The sequence below is a fragment of the Odontesthes bonariensis genome, chromosome 4 (assembly GCF_027942865.1).
Source record: "Odontesthes bonariensis isolate fOdoBon6 chromosome 4, fOdoBon6.hap1, whole genome shotgun sequence".
Taxonomy (NCBI): domain Eukaryota; kingdom Metazoa; phylum Chordata; class Actinopteri; order Atheriniformes; family Atherinopsidae; genus Odontesthes; species Odontesthes bonariensis.
In genome coordinates this window covers 33578889-33597919 of record NC_134509.1, presented here as the reverse complement: position 1 = coordinate 33597919, position 19031 = coordinate 33578889, and the positions used below count along the sequence as shown (strand labels likewise).

Sequence of the window (19031 nt, the reverse complement as noted above, 5' to 3'; positions counted from 1 at the left end):
GTTTATTAGAGTTCATGTTTAGGGTGTTTGATGTATTAATACAGTATATAGCTGAAACAAACATTTTATTTGCAATCAATTATTTAAGGTATTTTTATTTATGCAGAAATTACAAATATTCTCTGATTTCAGCTTTCCATATCTGAGGATTTCCTGCCTTTACTTGTCCTGTAAGCCCCAATAGTCCCAAATTACCCACTGTAGTTTTTTCATTGTTAACTGAGCTCAAGAAAACAAAAAAAACAGAGGCGCTGGCTTTCTCCTTTGCAGCTAGGCAGGTCTCAGTGTCCATATTCATTCTTATTCCAAACTGGTGAATGACAGAAAATGAACAATTGATTTACGTTAGTTTGGCTTTAAGTGGGTAAATGTACTGCATGTCCTTGAATGGCTGTAGTAGGACACGGCAAAATAGGGGTGAAACAAAAAAAAAAGAGAGGAACAGCTAAGAGAGATGTGTGCTTATTGTGATTTTTGTGGGTGTGTGTGATGGAGAGGAATGACGACTGGCTATAGAAACAGGATGGGTGTAGGGCTGCTAATAAAAGGAAGAAAAGGCACTGCCGGGTAAAAAAATAAATAAAAGCAATGGCAGGGGTACTGATGGAGAGAGGAGGAGCGGAGACGTTTGTGTGGGATTAACGGACACACTGTGCGTGTGAAGGGAGGAGGGAGGAGAGATGGGCTTCTCCATGGAGGCTGCTGTGGTGTTGGTGGAAGGGGGTAGCTGGGGGAGACCACTGTGGCAGGGGAGAGGGAGAGGAGAGGCAGGGAGGGAGGGAAGCTGGTGAAGCCGTGGATATCCATGAGAACGGCAAGTGTTTTTTTCTCTCGCTGTGGTGACACTCCGCAATGTCTACAGACAGACAGAGCGAGCTGGGAGGACAGAGGGGGAAGAAGACGAGTGAAAGCAAGACGAGGCTCAGCCCATCTTTCCATTGATCTTCAGGCGATCAAGGTGAGTGTGTTTTCATTCTTGCATCTTGCAGCCTCTGTGTGAGTGTGTGTGAATGTGAATGTATGTGTACATGCATGTCAGTCTGACACACACCTCTTGCAGTATGTGCAGACAGCAGTGCAGTCCTGTCATGTATGCACGTATTTTTTGGGTACATTTTGATGTATTGTAACAGAACAGCAGGTTGGTAGTTGGGCTTCTTGTTGATGCATTGCTGCTTGGTTTCATAAGCTGCTTTATCTGGAGTCGAGGCTGCACTGGTGGTAGCCATGGTGTGTGTATATGCTCGATTTGCTGGTAGCGTGTGTATATATATGTCACTGTGTCACTATGTTTTTGTTGATTTCTCTGCACAGATCTGTTTTTACTCTGTGAATGTGTGCTGAGTCTGCTGTGAAAGTCCTTTCACTCAGAGGGTGTGTTCTCGATGACCCTGGTAGAAGTCGTTTTCACTTCACTCAGTCTGTACCAGCTTAATCAGAAACAAACACTCTGATATACTGTATCTGTCCCATCCAATGGAATTAGGTCAACTCGGACTGTTCAGAGTAATTACATATCATAGGAGAATATTGGTGTTGCAGTATCTGCTCAGAATTAGCCACACTATAGGTACTGTCCCTTCAAGGCCACCACTCACTAACAATATTTTGTCAGGGATGCCCTCTTTCTGACTAATTTATTAGTTGGCCCAACATTCCTTGGGAATTGCGTCTGGAAATGGCGATATTCATTAATATCTTATTAGATGTATTTTCTCATGTATGAGATAAGTAGTATGAAAAAGGTGAACACTGAATACTGAAGAAGCGGGATAAGGGTTCTGTAGTTTTTTCATATCTAATTACTTACTCCTTTGAAACAGAGAACAGTGAGAGAGATGAGACGATAGCTAAACTGCCTGATTATTCATGAATTCCTGCTCACTCTAACTCTTAATTTCTGTTTTCATGCAGGGACACAGATTCCGGGTTGGATATTTTGCCAGATGAGCCAGTCCTATCCAAAAAGGCTTGTCAAACACAGTTTGGATTCAACTGACCAATCAGGTTGTAGAAAGACAGGAGTGAGCCAATGCAGCGTCTTCAATAAACCCTTTGGATTCTTAATTGTTGGAAATTTGCATTTTTTTGTGGGAAACTTTTACCACTGGCAAGCATCATGCGAACAGTTTGGATAAATATTTGACAGAACTTGTTGCAAGGTTTGCACCATCATGAACTCAAACCGGGATATCCCAGGGTCTCATCTGGACAAAGGAAAACAATGCAGGGTGATGGTTGTTTCTTGATTTTTGTTTGCACCATTTTTGGCTTTTTGGAAAAACAGCATAGCAAAACAACGTATCTGTAGCCTTCACCTAAACATGGAGTCAATGAGGGGCATATAAATGCTCCTTAGCTGTTTTGCAGCAGGAGGACACCAGATTTCTGCCATCTGAAGACCGAGGCGTGGACACAGCGCAGGCGCGGCGGGTTGGCTGGCTGAGTCAGCTCCAATGGGGGCCGGTTGTGACCCGGTCTGACCCTGGTTTGAGCTTGCAGTGACCTTTGACCTCTCCGGTCCTGGCTCTCCACCTGCTCTGCTGCCTGGGTTCCGGAACGCTCCGCCCTGGGGCCCAGAACGAGCCAATCGGAATGAAGAAGAGCCGCAGCGTGCTGTCGGTGACTGGAGAAGAGGTGAGCCATATAAAAAGATAACATTTTTTAAGGCAGTCAAAGTGAGGGGAGATGCCAGAGCAGTCAGTCAATCTGGACAGTGTGTGTGAGTATGTGTGTGAGAGACATACAAACTGCATAACTTTCACACATAGAAGCTCTCTTTTTTCCTGCCATCAAGGTCTGTGCAAACACTCAGATGTCCAAGAGGACAGTTGGTATCCCTCAGCCTGCGTTCACGCAGCATGTCCCCCTCTGTCACAGTCCTGTATGTAAATTATCTTTTTGCTAAATAAGTGTTCTACGTAAATGAGCTATTTTCCTTTAAAGGTGGCGTCTTGGCTGAAGGACATGACACCATGAATTATTCAAACACTCTTCCATTGATTATGCTAACCAGGTGCTGAAACGCTTGTGAAACTGTGTGTGTACTGCATGCGAGTGTGGATGTGAACGTCTATCCACATCTGGGTCTGGACAACATCAAACACGGCATGGAAGCAACACGGCACTGTTGCCTAGCAACTGCTACCATTCCCCCAGTGTTTTGTTGCTACGGTACTGCAGTGCAGATCAGCCTCTAAGAGCTCAGCCTGTAGAGGCCCTATCTCACACACACACACTCACACACACACACTAACAAAGCCGAAATCACGCGTTCACAGTAACACACGTGTAAACACACATACATTATCTGTTTATAGACAGTATTTCTGTAGAAATTTCCCCACTTTTAAGAATTGAAATGTGGCAAATAAACTCCTATTGGAACATGTGCCAAAAATGACAACAGAAGCAAGCCAGTTCCTTCATTTTTATTGCTGAATCTGATCTTTATTCAACCGTTAGCTAAATAAGGCAATACGTTTTTATCTTTATATCTTTCCACTCGCCTGTTTTCCTCATCTACTCTCCCCCTCTGCCTCACAGGGAAATGACACAGATGTAACTGATGCTGGGGAGAAGGCGGAGTCATCTCGCTACAGCCGATCATACACATCTGGGGCCACGCTGGGGGCCGAGCTGCGCAGGGGCAGGAGCAGAAGACTCTCGCCTAGTCTCCAGGTACTGAGCATGGGCACATTAACATGCTTGGGGTTTGTAGAGCATAAAAGATCCATGGACCCCTGCTAGGAGGGACTCTTTCTGTTCATGCTTTCCAACCTGTCACTTCAAATTTATATCTGGGCCATGCCATAATAATATAATGCTGAATGACAATCCACCAGTTTCACTGCAAATCCGATACATCTTTAACTACAGACCTCTGCACTGAACCTTACTTGAGTCCTGCGCTGCATAATAATCTACACCAAACCTGAATAAATCTTCTTACTTACAATAGCCAGGGTTGTGTCATTTCTCTATGGTTTTTACAAGATCTGAACAAGAAAAGACGAATAGAAATGCTATAAATCTAAACAGCGTCCACTAATGCACAAAAGAGTTTATACGCCCACTTGAGGTTGTTTTTGCTGTTTTCAAGACTTGATACTTTGTGAATCAGATGTGACCTGGCAAAGATTAAAATGATGTGACTCAGCAGCTGTTTCAAGTCTAAGCCACAAAACAATTAACTCACATGACTGACTGGCATCTTCCCAGTTATGATATGATATCCCAGATATTCTCAGAAATTAAAAGAAACTCCAGGATAGAGCTTGCTTGATTTTTATGCTCTGCACACCTGCCACACCTACTGTTGTTTTCGCTCTTTTAGTTTTTTTTGTCCTTGACTGATTTTGATTGAAAGTGGTGTTAATTGTACTGGGGCTGCACTGTCGTCTGGTTGTTAGCACTGCAGGCTCAAGGTTCCTGGTTTGAATCTCGGCTGGACCCATGCGTGTCAGGTTAAATAGTGATTCTAAATTTACCCTGGGAGTGAGTGTGGGTGGTTGTTTGGCTCTGTGAGGGACTGGTGTGAGGCAGGCTTCAGAGTGTACTCTGCCTGGTGGGTATGGAAAATAGATGGATGAATTGGACTTTATCTTTACAGCGCTTTGAAAGCACTTTTATCATGAACTGGAACTATATAAATATCACTGAACTGAAATGAATTAAACTGCAACCACTAGCATCATGGCCTGCCTGTACTGCCACTCTAGTGACCCCATGCAGCCAAGTTTCCTTGGCTTAATAGAAATGTATTTGATTTACATTTCTTTTTTTTTTTGTGGCCTTTTCTAAATATCACTTTAGATTTGCTTCGCCATGAAACCTGGCTTAAGATACTATGTACAGTCTGCAGCAATTGTGCAGCAGTGAAACATTTTTTTGCATATTTGATACCATCTTTTGATAGTAAGTTACCTTTCTAAATGAAAAAAAAAATGTAAAAAGGCCAGTTTTCATGAACTGCTTCCATAAAGAAGCCTGTGTTGTGCTGTTAGAAGGTGCAAACATAGATGAGATTACACATGGGTGGAATATACAAAGTAGATGACATAGCTGTCACATAAGCTGGATAAAAAATACAGATGAAATCACTCACTGTCCAGAGTGAAGACAGTGTGGAAGTGCCCACACATACAATACCTCTTATGGCTACTAGGCTGGCTTTGACGGTTTTTGGGCACATTCTAATCATTTTTTGTCATCTTATATTGTCTGTATTTTGTCTCTCGACATAGAAACATTTGATCAGTCGTGTGAGTTTTTGCTAGGCCAGGATTATGATCAAATAACTGAAAAAAAATCACCCTTTACATATCTTTTCCTTAGCAATTTTCCTTGACCTCGATGACAAGCATCATGGGGTTAATGGGACAAAAAAACTTTAGGGCCTCAAGAAAAGACAGCCCTGTTGCAATGACAATCTGACCAGACAAATACTAAGTTGTGACGTGGATCCACAGACGTGAAACTTCAGCTTTTACAAAGACAAAATGACATTAGATGCTTTATCTCATGCCATCTTATTAACTTGTCTCATACAGGCTGTGTAATATGGGTGACCCAGTGATGATACACCTTTATAACTGCACTTGGTCATTGAGTTGAAAAATCACAAAACGGAAGAAAAAGTTACAAAAGTAAACTATACTGTTGTAACATTAGGAATGATCGGTCACATTCATCCTCCTATCCATTATCCACACAAATCCCAATTAGTAAAACTGTAAAATGATTGAGTCTTGCTTTAATAGCGCTCTAAGTTCCAACTGCAAGGAATTGTGGGACAGTGTTTAGTCCTTTCCTTTGACACGAGGCTCCAGTGTGTCCTTTGTTAAATGAAATTAGGCCTCCTTTTTGAACATTTAAGGAATTCAAACAGCTCTTTTCATGGCTGCTGTTTAGATACTTGTGGAATATTTCACCGAGTGAGGAACCTTGACACAGCTGAAAGACTATTGGACTGGAACCTTTATCTTTTAGAATAGTTGTTCATATCACTTAAAATGTGCATCAGGGCTGTGCGGTGGTGTGGTGGTTAGTACTGTCGCCTTACAGCAAGAGGGTTCCTGGTTTGAATCTCAACTGGGACCTTTCTGTGTGGAGTGGGAATGATCTCCCCGTGCACGGTTCTCTTAGGGTACTCTGGCTTCCTCCCAGCATCCAAAAACATGCATGTTAGGTTAATTGGAGATTCTAAATGAACCCTAAGATGTCTCTCTTGAAACAGGATTTCTCAGATACTCTCAGTCTGTTAGTGTTTACTAAAGGACCTAAGGATATGTGTTCATACCCCATTACCCCACTTTGAGACTCCCACTTGCCCCTCTGCTGTGCTGCTGCTCCAAGCTGGCACCAGGTGAGGCCTGTCCTCTTCATTAGGCTTCTTATGATGTTTGTCTGGAGGTTTCTTCGTTAGGCTTTTCTTACCCAGCCCCTGTCCCTTGGGGGCTCCATATCACGTCCTGTCTGGTAATATTTGATGCTTGCTTTCACAGCACGTGCCCAATCCGTCCCTATCTTCCTCTGATTTAATTTTCTGCTGGCTGCTGTTGTGTTTTCTTCCACAGATAGATGTTTGCTGATCTTATCCGGCCAATTGATCTGGAAGATTCTTCTTAGGCAGTTATTGGTGAATGTCTGTACTTTGTTGGTGATGGTCTTCTGATGTCATCTTCCATGTCTTGAAACCATACATCAGCTCTGGTTTGACTCTTGAGTTGAAGATGTGGATTTTAATTGAATTTGAAAGCACTCTATAGATCCAGATGTTCTTCAGCTTCACAAAGGCTGGCCCTTAATGTCTGCAATCACAACACTGCTGTGGTCCTAAATAGGTGCATTAGACTGAAAAAGAGGTTGAGTTTTGTTTCTGTGCATATCTCCGAATGATTACGTTAAAGCCATAATGTGTAATGTTTCTCGTTGTCTATTAACAAATTTGAGTCTTATCATTCACAAGTATTACCTCAATCGTTATTAATTACCTCCATCACAAAAGTGCAGTGTTCTTATATTCTTTATATTCAGCATACGAATGTACATAAGAGTGTTACACTCCAATGAATGTCTCCATGTGGAAATGGAAAATGCGAAGCTGATGACATGTCCTTCTACAAATCCCGTAGTTTTAAAATGGCGGAGCAACATGGAGACATTCATTGTCCGTGAAATATTACACATTATAGCTTTAAAGGACATTGGGCCCTTGATTTCACATTATAACATGATGTTCTACTCACCCCTGCTTGTTGTTGGTAATTTGGAGCTGTTCCGAAGACATTCGCGAGGCGTCTGGCTGCTCTCTTGAGATATTCGGCCATGAAACAGTTTCCTATGGGCAATGTTATACAGGCACAAACTATGCTGTTTATAACTTATTAATTACTGTACACTAGCACTGATAACGTGGAGGTGCGTCGCTTACTTAAAAAAATCTGCGTTACTGTAATTTTGAATTTTTTGTCGTAAAGTGGGTGTTACTGACGTCATCGTCGTGCTACTGCCACAGGCAGCCCACAGACCTGCTGCCTATTTATTCATTCGGCTAAAATTCAAAATTACAGTAACCCGGATTTTTTTAAGTAAGCGACGCACCTCCACGTTATCGGTGCTAGTGTAGAGTAATTAATAAATTATAAACAGCATAGTTTGTACCTGTATAAGCTTGCCCATAGGAAACCGTTTCATGGCCGAATATCTCAAGAGAGCAGCCAGACGCCTCGCGAATATCTTCGGAACAGCTCCAAATGTTCAACAACACGCAGGGGTGAGTAGAACATCATGTTATAATGTGAAATCAAGGGCCCAATGTAAAAAAAACGGTCTTGTCCTTTAAACCAGATAGCAGTGGAATTGAACATTTTGGACCCCTGAGGCAGTTGTCACCTTTGTTGAGAACCAGCTTTGAATCGTAGAACGTGTGTGCATACTACAAAGTCTACCTTCAAATGTGTCCACTCCCGTTTATCTACAAAGTCTATCTTTTGTCTCATCAGGTGCCCTGCTGGCTCCGCCCTCGAGACCGCACCCGTTCACCAGAGGTCCTCAGCGATATGTCACGTCCCACTACTCTTCCCCTTCGCATCCCACCTCGCATCTCCATCACACAAGCAGACACTGACAGGTTTACACCAAATTCCTCCTTATGTCAAACGACTGATTGCCCCCTTGCATAGTGCTTTACAGAATATTTATTTTCTGTCTTCTTTAATGATCTTTATCATGTTCCAGTTATGAAGCAGAAAATGGCGTCTCCCCGGGTCACACCCCTCTGGGCTCGCAGAGTCCAAGCCTCACCTTGCACACCTCGCTCCCTCAGGGCCAGAGAAGGGAGTCCTTTCTGTACCGCTCTGACTCAGACTACGACATGTCACCCAAGGCTGTCTCTCGTAACTCATCCCTTGCAAGCGAAGGGTGAGACAAAAAAATGTACCAATTATTTTTTACTTTAAAAAGTCTTTCTGTAGTTTCTGCTCTCACAGTCTCATTTCCAACTGTCCCTCCTTCTCTCAGGCACACAGCAGAGGACTTTATTGTCACACCTTTCGCTCAAGTGAGTGAGACTCAGAGTATTACTTTGAATTACCTGATGAGTAGTCATAAAAATTGTGTTTCATAAGGCTTCCAATGCCTCATTTTAAAAAAGAATTTGCAGTAATGTAAATTTTTCCGAAAACTATGACACATTTGCCTCTTGTATCTGGACACCCGCATTTTCCTGAAGTTGTTGTTGTATACACAATTATACTCTGATATCATGTTACAATTTAGGTTCTGGCCAGTCTGAGATCAGTACGGAGCAACTTCAGCGTCCTTGCTAACGTCTCCACGCCAACAGTCAAGTCAGTGACACCAAATTTTCCTAAAATATTCCACTTTTGCATGCAATACAGATTGAATTAATTATTTTTTTTAAGTACCACTATTCATCAACCTAAGCATGCTAAACATGGAAACACGTGCACTCGTGCACATATTTTGTATCTGTACTTTTACAAGGTTTTTCCTTTTTTGATTTGAGAGCAGGATTATTTGTTTCCACACTCTGAAAGTCCCTGCTTAAATAAAAATATTCTACCCCAAAGCTGTGTTTTTGGATTCAAATACACTGTTTCACTTACAAATATCCTGTGCATATGAACGATTCTCCTGGAACTTAGTCTTCTTTCATCATCATTGCAAAACTTCTTCTTTTAGTGATCTTCACTGTTCACTTTTGGATTGTTGTAAAAGATGCACACTGTCTGAGCTTGAAAACAGGAAACCTTGCTCTCAAATCTCAAATGAAAAAGCGCTTGATTAAAGATAGTGATATACCCCCTATACATTCACATTTGTTCTTTTTAACAGAGAAAAATCCAAACATTGGCCTCTTTTACCTATTTTAACCTATTAAACATTATAATTTTCCCATGTAAGACTTTGTTGCACGCTATATTGGTGAAGCAAATAAAAGAAAAGAAATGTGTAATATTTGCTGCACTAAAAGAAAGAGACAGTTTTTTAATTCTATATTTTGTTTTTCTTTAGACATAAGTTTCTTTATCTAAAAAATGTTTTCAACACATTTACAAATAATAACATTTTGTAAGTAAAAAAAACAAACTTGAAAAAAAAAACAAGATACACAAGGGTTTACATATTTTATATATTTGGGTTGTTGAGAACTTGTTACGTGGCTTGTTCTTGCTGTTATAACTGCTGGATTTTTTTAGGAGGTCTCCTCTTGGTGGAGTGTGCATCGGTCCCAGGGGGACACTATCAGACCAGCAGTACCAGCAGCTCGCCCTGGATACACTGGAGGAGCTGGACTGGTGCTTGGACCAGCTGGAGACCATTCAGACACATCGCTCTGTCAGTGAAATGGCTTCCAACAAGGTATTAAAACATCTCTGAACCAGACAGTCAATTAACACATCAGCAAACAGATAAAAGTTGATCACAAACTCATTACTGTTGACGTGCAGTCTACATTTGTCATAACTTAAAAAAAATGTTAATGTGTAGTCATCCCATACTTTTAAATGCTCAAACATCTTCTGTACATAAACTCTAACATTGCTTTTTGATGAACTGACCGTAAGTAATATGGACTAATATATACTGAACAGGGAAAAATGAAACCCATCACCAACAGGGTACAAGGCATTGCTATCTACCAAAATCGGAAGGAGATCCTCTTATTTTAGTTGAGCCGTAGTTTTACTGCAACCTTAAACCTCTGGACCTGCTCATGCACTGTTTTGGATATCAATCCTCACTTTCATTCCACAGAAAATGAGAAAATAAGTCCTTCTGAGAAAGATATATCAGACTGACTCAGACTGCCTCTCTGCTTTATTCTCACTCTGCCACAGTTTAAGAGGATGCTGAACAGAGAACTTTCCCATCTGTCAGAGATGAGTCGCTCTGGGAATCAGGTGTCTGAGTATATCTCCAGCACCTTTTTGGGTGAGTGGGATAAGAATATGATTCCTGCTCATATCACATTGTATGGCCTTGGGTAAAAAAGAAAAAACAGCCAATTCTCTGACGTGTGTTTGCCCCATTGATCTGTAGACAAGCAGAACGATGAGGAAATCCCCTCTCCGACTCTCAAAGAGAAATCTATGAGTCACATCAGTGGAGTGAAGAAACTGTCTCACAGCTCCAGCCTCTCCAGCGCTTCCATGCCTCGCTTCGGTGTCAACACAGACCAGGAGGACGAGCTTGCCAAGGTGCTGTTTTCTGCCCGGGGTCATTCAGACTCATAAAGAAGACGTTACACAAATCAACACATTTATGGTCTGGGAAAATGATGCTACTTTAGAACCACCTGTGCCACTTGGACAATTTGATAAGAGCTGCAAAAGATTTGAAGTTCATTATTGTCTTTATGATTGTTTGCTGTCCGACATAACAATTCACACAATATATTTCTGTGTGTGTGGTGTTCAACCAGGAGCTGGAGGACCTGGACAAGTGGAGTTTTAACATATTCAGAGTAGCAGAGTTCTCCAACAACAGACCTCTTAGTTGCATCATGTATGCCATCTTCCAGGTAAAAAGAGACTGAATCTGCAGGACTCCTCTTTCTGGATTTGTTCTCGCCTTTGCGTTTGTGAAGTTCTGGCTCCTCTCCTCCCTCCTCAGGAGCGGGAGCTGTTGAAGACATTTCGTATCCCCCTCGACACCTTTGTCACGTATGTGATGACCCTTGAGGACCATTACCATGGAAACGTAGCGTACCACAACAGCCTCCATGCTGCAGATGTCACCCAGTCCACACACGTCCTCCTCTCCACACCTGCTCTGGATGTATGTCAACACACACACTCACACACAATGATGATGTAGTGTTTATGGAGAGTGATTGAAAATCTAAAATATTAGAGAGAAGATGGTTATCATCATAAAATCTGGGTGATTCGCTTTAAATCTGTTTTAACAATGTTGTAGTTCATTAAAGAAAACTGATGAACTTCTGGGGTCTCAAACACCGTTTTCCAGGTTATGTATGCTTCAAGATTACTGATAAGTTTTAAAAAAAATAGAACATGAGGGTTACAAGATACATTCAAGGAACTGAGTTAATTTATCAATTATCCTTTTTTCTTGCTGCGGAAGTTTCAGATAGACATATAAAGTTGTTACGCCAAAAAATTATGCAGAATGTTTTTCATTTCCTAAAGCTTTTGGCCAAAGCACCCATAAAAAAAAAATGCTTCATTCACCAGGATAAATTCAAGCAGTGGCGGAACAATTGCGGACAGGACCTAGGGGCAAAACATCCCGACCGGGCCCCCTTTTTCCGGTGCGCGCGCACGTACACCCACATGCGCGCGCTTATTAAAGCATGTCCATCTCATCCATCGAGTGACGAGAAAAGAAGGCTATTTTTTGACGCCAACCCTCCCCATTATCCCGGGCTTGGGACCGGCACCTGTTTGAGCTGACTGCATCCAAGTGGCTGGATTAGGCTAAACTATATACATTATTTGCAAAGATTGCAACAAAACATTTCGGAATGTTTAAACATAGAACATTGCGATGCAAACAAACTGGGAACTATATACACGTGTTTTTTTTGTTTTTTTTTTGGTTGAGTGGGTGATGGCCCTGGGCCCAGGGGCAGTTGCCCCGCGCCCCGCCTATAGCTCCGCCCCTGAATTTAAGATTGAATTTACATTCAAGAAAAAAAACTGAACAAAAAAAAGCTGAAAACCGTATAACAATAAGGATTATTAACTAATGCAAAAGATATTTGCCCTAATTGGCAGTGTTTTCTAGTTTTATACGACATGAGCTGAACTGTTTATCTATTTATTCATCATGTAAGAAACTGAAAATCAGCACCTGCATGTTTTGATTATCAATTATTCACAGTATTGAAAATATCAGTTCTGAAATGTAATGGGTTAAGATTTGCCATTTTCAACAGGTAACAGATCGTTATCTGTTACCTGCAGTTTTTTAATTACTTTGGAAAAGTTTGTCACATGATTGCTTTGGAGTTTGTTTGTTTTTTCTCTCTATCAAATCTTCAGAACTGAGAAGTGATGCAGAAAAGTCAAATATAAATCTAAACAACACATAAAGAAAGAACAACAAATGAAAAACCGCCTCAGTTGTCGTCTCTTTTCTGATCCTGGTCTCGTCCTCTCAGGCCGTCTTCACTGATCTGGAGATCCTTGCCGCGCTGTTCGCTGCAGCTATTCATGACGTAGACCACCCTGGAGTTTCCAACCAGTTCCTCATCAACACCAGTAAGAGCACACACATGCACAAACCCTATAACACATACCTTAATATCTATACAGCCCGTGTTCACACCCCCTTCTCTGTGCTCAGACTCAGAACTGGCCCTGATGTATAACGACGAGTCAGTTCTGGAGAACCACCACCTCGCCGTGGGCTTTAAGCTCCTGCATCAGGAGAACTGTGACATCTTCCAAAACCTCACCAAGCGGCAGCGCCAGAGTCTTCGCAAGCTTGTCATTGATATGGTATGGAACCGCAGCTTCTACAGAAACAGACAAACTGTAACCAAACAGATCAGTTGAAGTGATCATTTGTTAGTTTTAGATCTGTTGTATTCAATTCTCTTTGCATGTTTAACTCTAGATTGTCTGTTTAAAACTACACAGGTGCGCTTCCTTCTGTTCTAACTTTGTGAAATATTTTGTATTAGTTTATATGTTGTTGGATATTTTTCTCATTAGACACAACTGAAAGGAAGGTTTGAGGCAAAGGGAAGCAGCTTCTTATTTTTTTTAACATTTTATTACTCTTTTCAACAGTTTAGCCAAAAGTTGTTATCTTCATTTTCAGTCTTAATCATATAGAAATGTGGGCTTCAATGGATTCTTTTCCCTCTTTTATAGTTAAGTTGGTTCCTTTGTGGGTTCCTCCCAACACTTTTAAAAAGTCTTCTCAGTGGCACTTGGTGTTTTTATAGAGAAGATTAGTTGACTTTAGCCTCTACTCTAGCATAGTTGATGACTTTTTTGTACCGCCATTGTTTATTTTCAGAGCGACTTTTAATGATACAACAGTAGACTTACTGGTAAGGGCACCAGAATACATTTATGAACTCCTCTGCCCTTACACAGACCTCTCAGATCCTATGAAAAACTGCTTTGGCTGTTCTCCAAGTCAAGATTAGTTAATAAAGGAGATGCCCTTGCAGTTGCAGGTCCAAAGATACCTCCAAATGTGAAGTAAATGTACTCTCTGTATTAATGTTCTTAAAACACACCCAAAGACAGAGTTGTTCTCTGTGACTTTTACACTGTATTTAACGCTCCTAGTATATATTATTATATAAAAATATAAAAATATAAAATATATATATATATATATAAAAAATATAATCTTTAATAGGTTTTCTCGTTCTGTATTTACATGCTTTTAATCTGTGCCTGCTTATTTGTTTTTGTTTCCTATTGCCATTGTGCGTTATGTGTACAGCACTTTGGTCAATCGTGGTCGTTTTAAATGTACTTTACAAATTTAATTTGATTGAATTTGATCTCGAAAGGGCCTTGATCTCCTTTGATCTGTGAGTCTGAAAGTGCAAGCGAAGTTTAAGGAAACAAAATGAGGAAAAATAAGAGTTTTTTGAGTTTTTGTCAGAGTAGTTTAGATCCAACTGTCTGTCTGCAGGTGTTGGCCACAGATATGTCCAAACACATGACTCTGCTGGCTGATTTGAAGACCATGGTGGAGACCAAGAAGGTGACGAGTTCTGGTGTGTTGCTCCTGGACCACTATACAGAGCGCATACAGGTAACCTGTCATCTCACTGCAAAAGTGTCATGACACTGCAAATGTGGGTATGCATTGAAAGAATATGACATAAAATCACTGTGCAATGATCTTGTATGCGCGTGCTGTAGGTACTGAGGAACATGGTGCACTGTGCTGACCTGAGCAACCCGACCAAGACGCTACCGTTATACAGGCAGTGGACAGAGAGGATCATGGAGGAGTTCTTTCGACAGGGTGACAAGGAACGAGAGAGAGGGATGGAGATCAGCGCTATGTGTGACAAACACACTGCGTCTGTGGAGAAGAGTCAGGTAATGAACCGCTGTGTTACCGCTGTGTAACTTTTGATTTCCTTTTAAAAGACAGAACAGATGAGCCATGAAAAAGCAGGTTTCTATGTTGGATGAGGTGGACAAAATAAAAAAATCTGGCTCAGTATGATAAAACCATTCCTGGAAATACAATCTGTATAAACTGCAAACCTTTGGAGTGCTTATACAGAATGCTAGATGTGGTAAAGAGGCCAGATGACACCTTTTGGGTTAACCTTTTGGGTTAACTCTGCAGTGTATTATTTGGTTATTATTGCGCATGTTAAAGGTCCACATACAAGCTCAACCCTCAAATAAAGGAGGATTTTCTGCTCCCACTCGAGTCTCCCCATGAATTGCCTGAGATACCTTGTTCAGGTTGAGGCTTTTCTTGCCCTGCATAATGCATAATGAAATCATGATGAATTTTAGCATTATGCCCAATAAGTGGCTTGTTTGGTACACTTCAAATGAAGAAAGAGCACTCATACTTAGCCTCTTTGTGATATCAGCTGGCCAATCAGGGTAGGCTTAGCCTTTTGGCTGGAGCTAAAAACTGACAAAAAGGTACTCGAGCAATCTACATAACGAGAGAAATGATGGGCTCTTTGTGGATTAAATCATGTAAAGCTATCCTGGTGTAACCTCCTTATATAACTATGAACTTCTTAATATAATATGGGCTCTGAAGTTATTTTTAGGTGCTTCTGATGTTCGTTTCCCAACCACAGCAAAGTTGTGATGTAACAGTTTGAGACAATTTAACAACTTTATTCAGATTAATATAAGCGTCACTGTCCACCAAACCTATTGTGCTGTCAAAGTAGCACAGCTTTCTATACAGTTCTGTACTCTCTACACTATAAAGTCCATCAATTATTTTACAATAGGAAGTACGTGAAGTCTAACAACGTTTGTAACAGTGTTTGTTACTGTAAGAGTTAAAAACATTATTTACCCATAATTCTTTCCTAAGTGATGCTAAAGAAGAGTTTGTTTATTATTAACAGGAAGTAGATACTTCTCATTATGTTTTGCATGATTTATATATATATATATATTATTTTTTTTAATCAATTTACTAACCATTTTCAGATGATCCGAAAAACACATTTTTTAAAAATGTATTTCTCAAAAAGTGTAAAGCTTGTGATCAGGTCTCACCTTCAAGCTCCACATTGCAAATAATTGTAGATTAAATTTGTTGTTTTAACCAGCAGGAGGTGGCAATACGCAACAATACACGGTGCTAAGAGATATCAAAACAGTTCAGGCTCGTCGTCTTCCATGTCATGTTCCACCTGAACCAAATCAGCCAAATTGTTTTAATCAGTTTTACTATATCAATCATGAGCATGTCCAAATTTGTAGATGCAGTGAACGATGCTGTCACACTTTTATATGATGCCGTCACATATGCAGATGTCTGTTGACAAGGCATTCCCTGTGTGCTTTAGAACACATTTGCATTCCCGCTGCAAATTCAATCTGACCATATATGGCCCAAACGCCTCCAAATGTGGTGAGAGCGTCTGGATTCAGATGTATTCTCACATGCATGCATTCAGACTTGTACTTATAGCTGTCTGCTTGTAATCACACCATCAAAAACGCATCTTAAAACCAGATCTGGTCAGCAACTCAGATGTCAAACTTAGATGTCAGGTGCCTTGCCAAACATGGTGATATCTTGGCTCAAAGGATGAGGCCAAGCTTGCTGAACATGGGATTTGTTTGGGTGAGTGATGAAGAAGAGATCCTGCCTACATCTGTGTCTCCACCAGCAGCCTGTTATTAGCTAAATCACATATCAAGACCATATAGAAGCTCCTCTGGCCTCTCAGTTTTTATAGTTATACTGTTGAAAGTGGCTTCTGTTAAATCAAAAGTATTTTCCATGTAATTCTTTTTTTTTTTTTTTAGGTGGGTTTCATTGACTATATTGTGCACCCGCTGTGGGAGACGTGGGCCGACTTGGTGCACCCAGATGCCCAGGAGCTGCTGGACACACTGGAAGAGAACAGGGAATGGTACCTGAACACCATGCCTCAGTCTCCTTCACCTCCTCCTGACAGACACCTACAGCATGACCGCTTCCAGTTTGAACTCACTCTTGAGGACCTGGAGCACAACAACCACAATCACATACACTTGAGGAGCAGCAGTGGGACAGGTGGCAGGTGCGGCCAGGAAACCATCTGCAATGACAGCCACGAGGACAGAACACAGGACGGCCAGACAGCCAATGGAGAGGAGCAGAACCATGTAGAAGCTGAGAAAGACGACTATGAGAATCACAACAGTGAACAGAATGGAGTCGAGGAGGAAGAAGAGGAGGAGACTGGTGAGAGTAAGGGAGAAGATGCAGAGGAGGTGCAGGAAGATGAGCAAGTCCAGGAGGAGCAAACAGAGGAAACAGAGACAGTAGAAGAAGAGGACGATGCAGAACAAGAGACAAAAGGAGAGGAGGACCAGAGAGAAGAAGAAATGGAGGAGGAGCTAGAAAAAGAAGAGGAAAATGATGAAGTGGAAGATGAAGAAGGTGGAGAAAATGAGGAAGGAGATAGACAGGAAAATGTGGAGGAAATAGATGAAGAAAACAAAGGGGAAGAGGAAACTGAAAATGAGGAGGCAGAAGTGGAGGGAGTGACAGAGGAAAATGTGGATGAAAAAGAAGAGGATTCAGAAGAAAAGGACAGTGATATGGAGGAGGAGGGAGAAGAAGAGGACACAGAAATGGAGGAAAAAGCTGAGGAGGAACAGAGAGAAACAGAAGACGATATGGAGGAGGAAGAAGCCCACCAAGAGGTTGAAGAAGATGAAGTAAAAGAGGAAGAGGAAAGTTAGTGGAGTTGACAAATGAACAGGGTCAGCGAGGAAAAGTAAAGAAGAGATAAAGAGGGCCTGAGAGGCTCCAGTAGGTGTGGCTGCAGAGGAGAATGAAGAGTGCCACATGCCCCTCATTCCAGATATTGTGCTCCACCCAATCATGTGACGCTCTCATCTAAAGGCGGGTTCCCGACTTCAAACATCTTAATAGGTCCAAAGTAGCATTCAAGATCAACAGTACAGCGCCGCAGATATGGAAAGGACACTTTCTGAACAGCCGAATTGTTGCAGTGAGCTGATCAGGCGATAGTGACAGACTAGAGTCCTCTTCACCTGGTATCTGTGCGTCTATCACTGCCGTTGGGGACAAACTGGGGCATAATAGTAATAAAAGCAGAGGGACTTGTTTGTAGTTTCTGAAAAAAAAAAAGACATTTTTAAAAAAAGTGCTGAAATACGTACATGCAAATAAGTGTGTACCTGTCCTCCAGTTCTTATAGACTATCACCCATTGTCTTTTGGTCACCGTCTATGTCTTATTGATGAGGAAGATGACAAAAAATACTGCAGCCATTAACGCAACAATGGCTGTTTGGAAAAAAAAAAAAAAAAAGAACAAATAATGCAATGAAGTCTGGAAGGCAGGGTTTGTCTTATTATATTAACTACAAAATCCTTCCACTTGTGAACAGGATACCGAGTGCACCTTTGAGCTGTGGTCAAGGGGCAGTGTGACCTCCTCACATACAAATCCTAAAGCGACAATGCTGGATTTCTGACACCATTCTAAATATGTGGACTGTTTTCTCATAGTGGAAGCATTTGCAGCTTTAAAAGGCTGATCTATTGTATGTGTCAATGTCAATTCATGTTGAAATTAAAAAATAAAAAATAAAATAAAAAATTTAAAGTGAGTCAAAAGTGTTCATCCCCTCGTGACATTGTCACCTGAATCGTGCCAAACTGTCCCACAACCAGCACTGAGCAATCCAGCCTCCGAATGGGGTGGCTACTCGTCACGAAGCAATGAAACCGTGGGACCAGGCCAACGGGTGTGATGGTCTTCCACAAATTTATTCTTTTCTTTTCTCTTTTTTTGGTTTGGTTTAGTTTTGTAAAAACTGTATTTCGCACTTTATCTAACACTCCTGTTAAAAACATGTACATAGTAAACCTGTATTTTAATCTGCTGATGTCATATAATAAATATGATCAATTCAATTAATGAATTTGTTTTAGTTTTTTTCTTTCTTTGCTGAAAATACTCAGGAAACACTTTATTTTACAGGTCGGTGACTTCCTAAAGGCAGAGCCTGAACAAGCAGCTGCATTCTTTGAAAGTGTCATATATATATATATATATATATATATCTGGACAGATGCTCGTTACCTGTAACTTGTCAGCATACACAGATATAGTAAATATACTGTATAAACATGGGGCTGAAAATTACCAACAGATGTAATCCAACATGTAAATTAATAAGTCACCATTAATGATTAAATCTTAACATTGTTAAAGTGGAGCACTTAAGTTAGAAGTTTTACAGTAAACAGATGATTGAAACAAGGCAACTTGTGGTCGTGATACTGACGAGTCATCGGAAAATAGTAAACGTAATCCCAGTAAAT

General features: G+C 41.1%; 1 protein-coding gene across 1 annotated transcript; it reads left to right on the top strand.

The window, feature by feature from the left end:
* The first annotated feature begins 774 nt into the window (after positions 1–774).
* Positions 775–18624, top strand: LOC142379006 (3',5'-cyclic-AMP phosphodiesterase 4C-like). Its single transcript, XM_075464058.1, has 17 exons — positions 775–958; positions 1915–2637; positions 3547–3681; positions 8007–8134; positions 8242–8424; positions 8524–8563; positions 8782–8852; positions 9726–9888; positions 10368–10461; positions 10570–10727; positions 10952–11050; positions 11143–11307; positions 12656–12755; positions 12841–12995; positions 14155–14277; positions 14388–14570; positions 16494–18624. Exons 2-17 carry the CDS (start codon positions 2596–2598, stop codon positions 17415–17417), a joined length of 2763 nt encoding a protein of 920 aa, XP_075320173.1. The 5' UTR covers positions 775–958; positions 1915–2595; the 3' UTR covers positions 17418–18624.
* Positions 18625–19031: the final 407 nt, after the last annotated feature.

Coding starts and splice junctions, on each gene's coding strand:
- LOC142379006 (XM_075464058.1), top strand. CDS start 2,596: ATGAAGAAGAGCCGCAGCGTGCTGTCGGTGACTGGAGAAGAG. Junction 8,853..9,725: donor GTCTCCACGCCAACAGTCAA/GTCAGTGACACC, acceptor GGATTTTTTTAG/GAGGTCTCCTCTTGGTGGAG. Junction 12,756..12,840: donor CCAGTTCCTCATCAACACCA/GTAAGAGCACAC, acceptor CTCTGTGCTCAG/ACTCAGAACTGGCCCTGATG.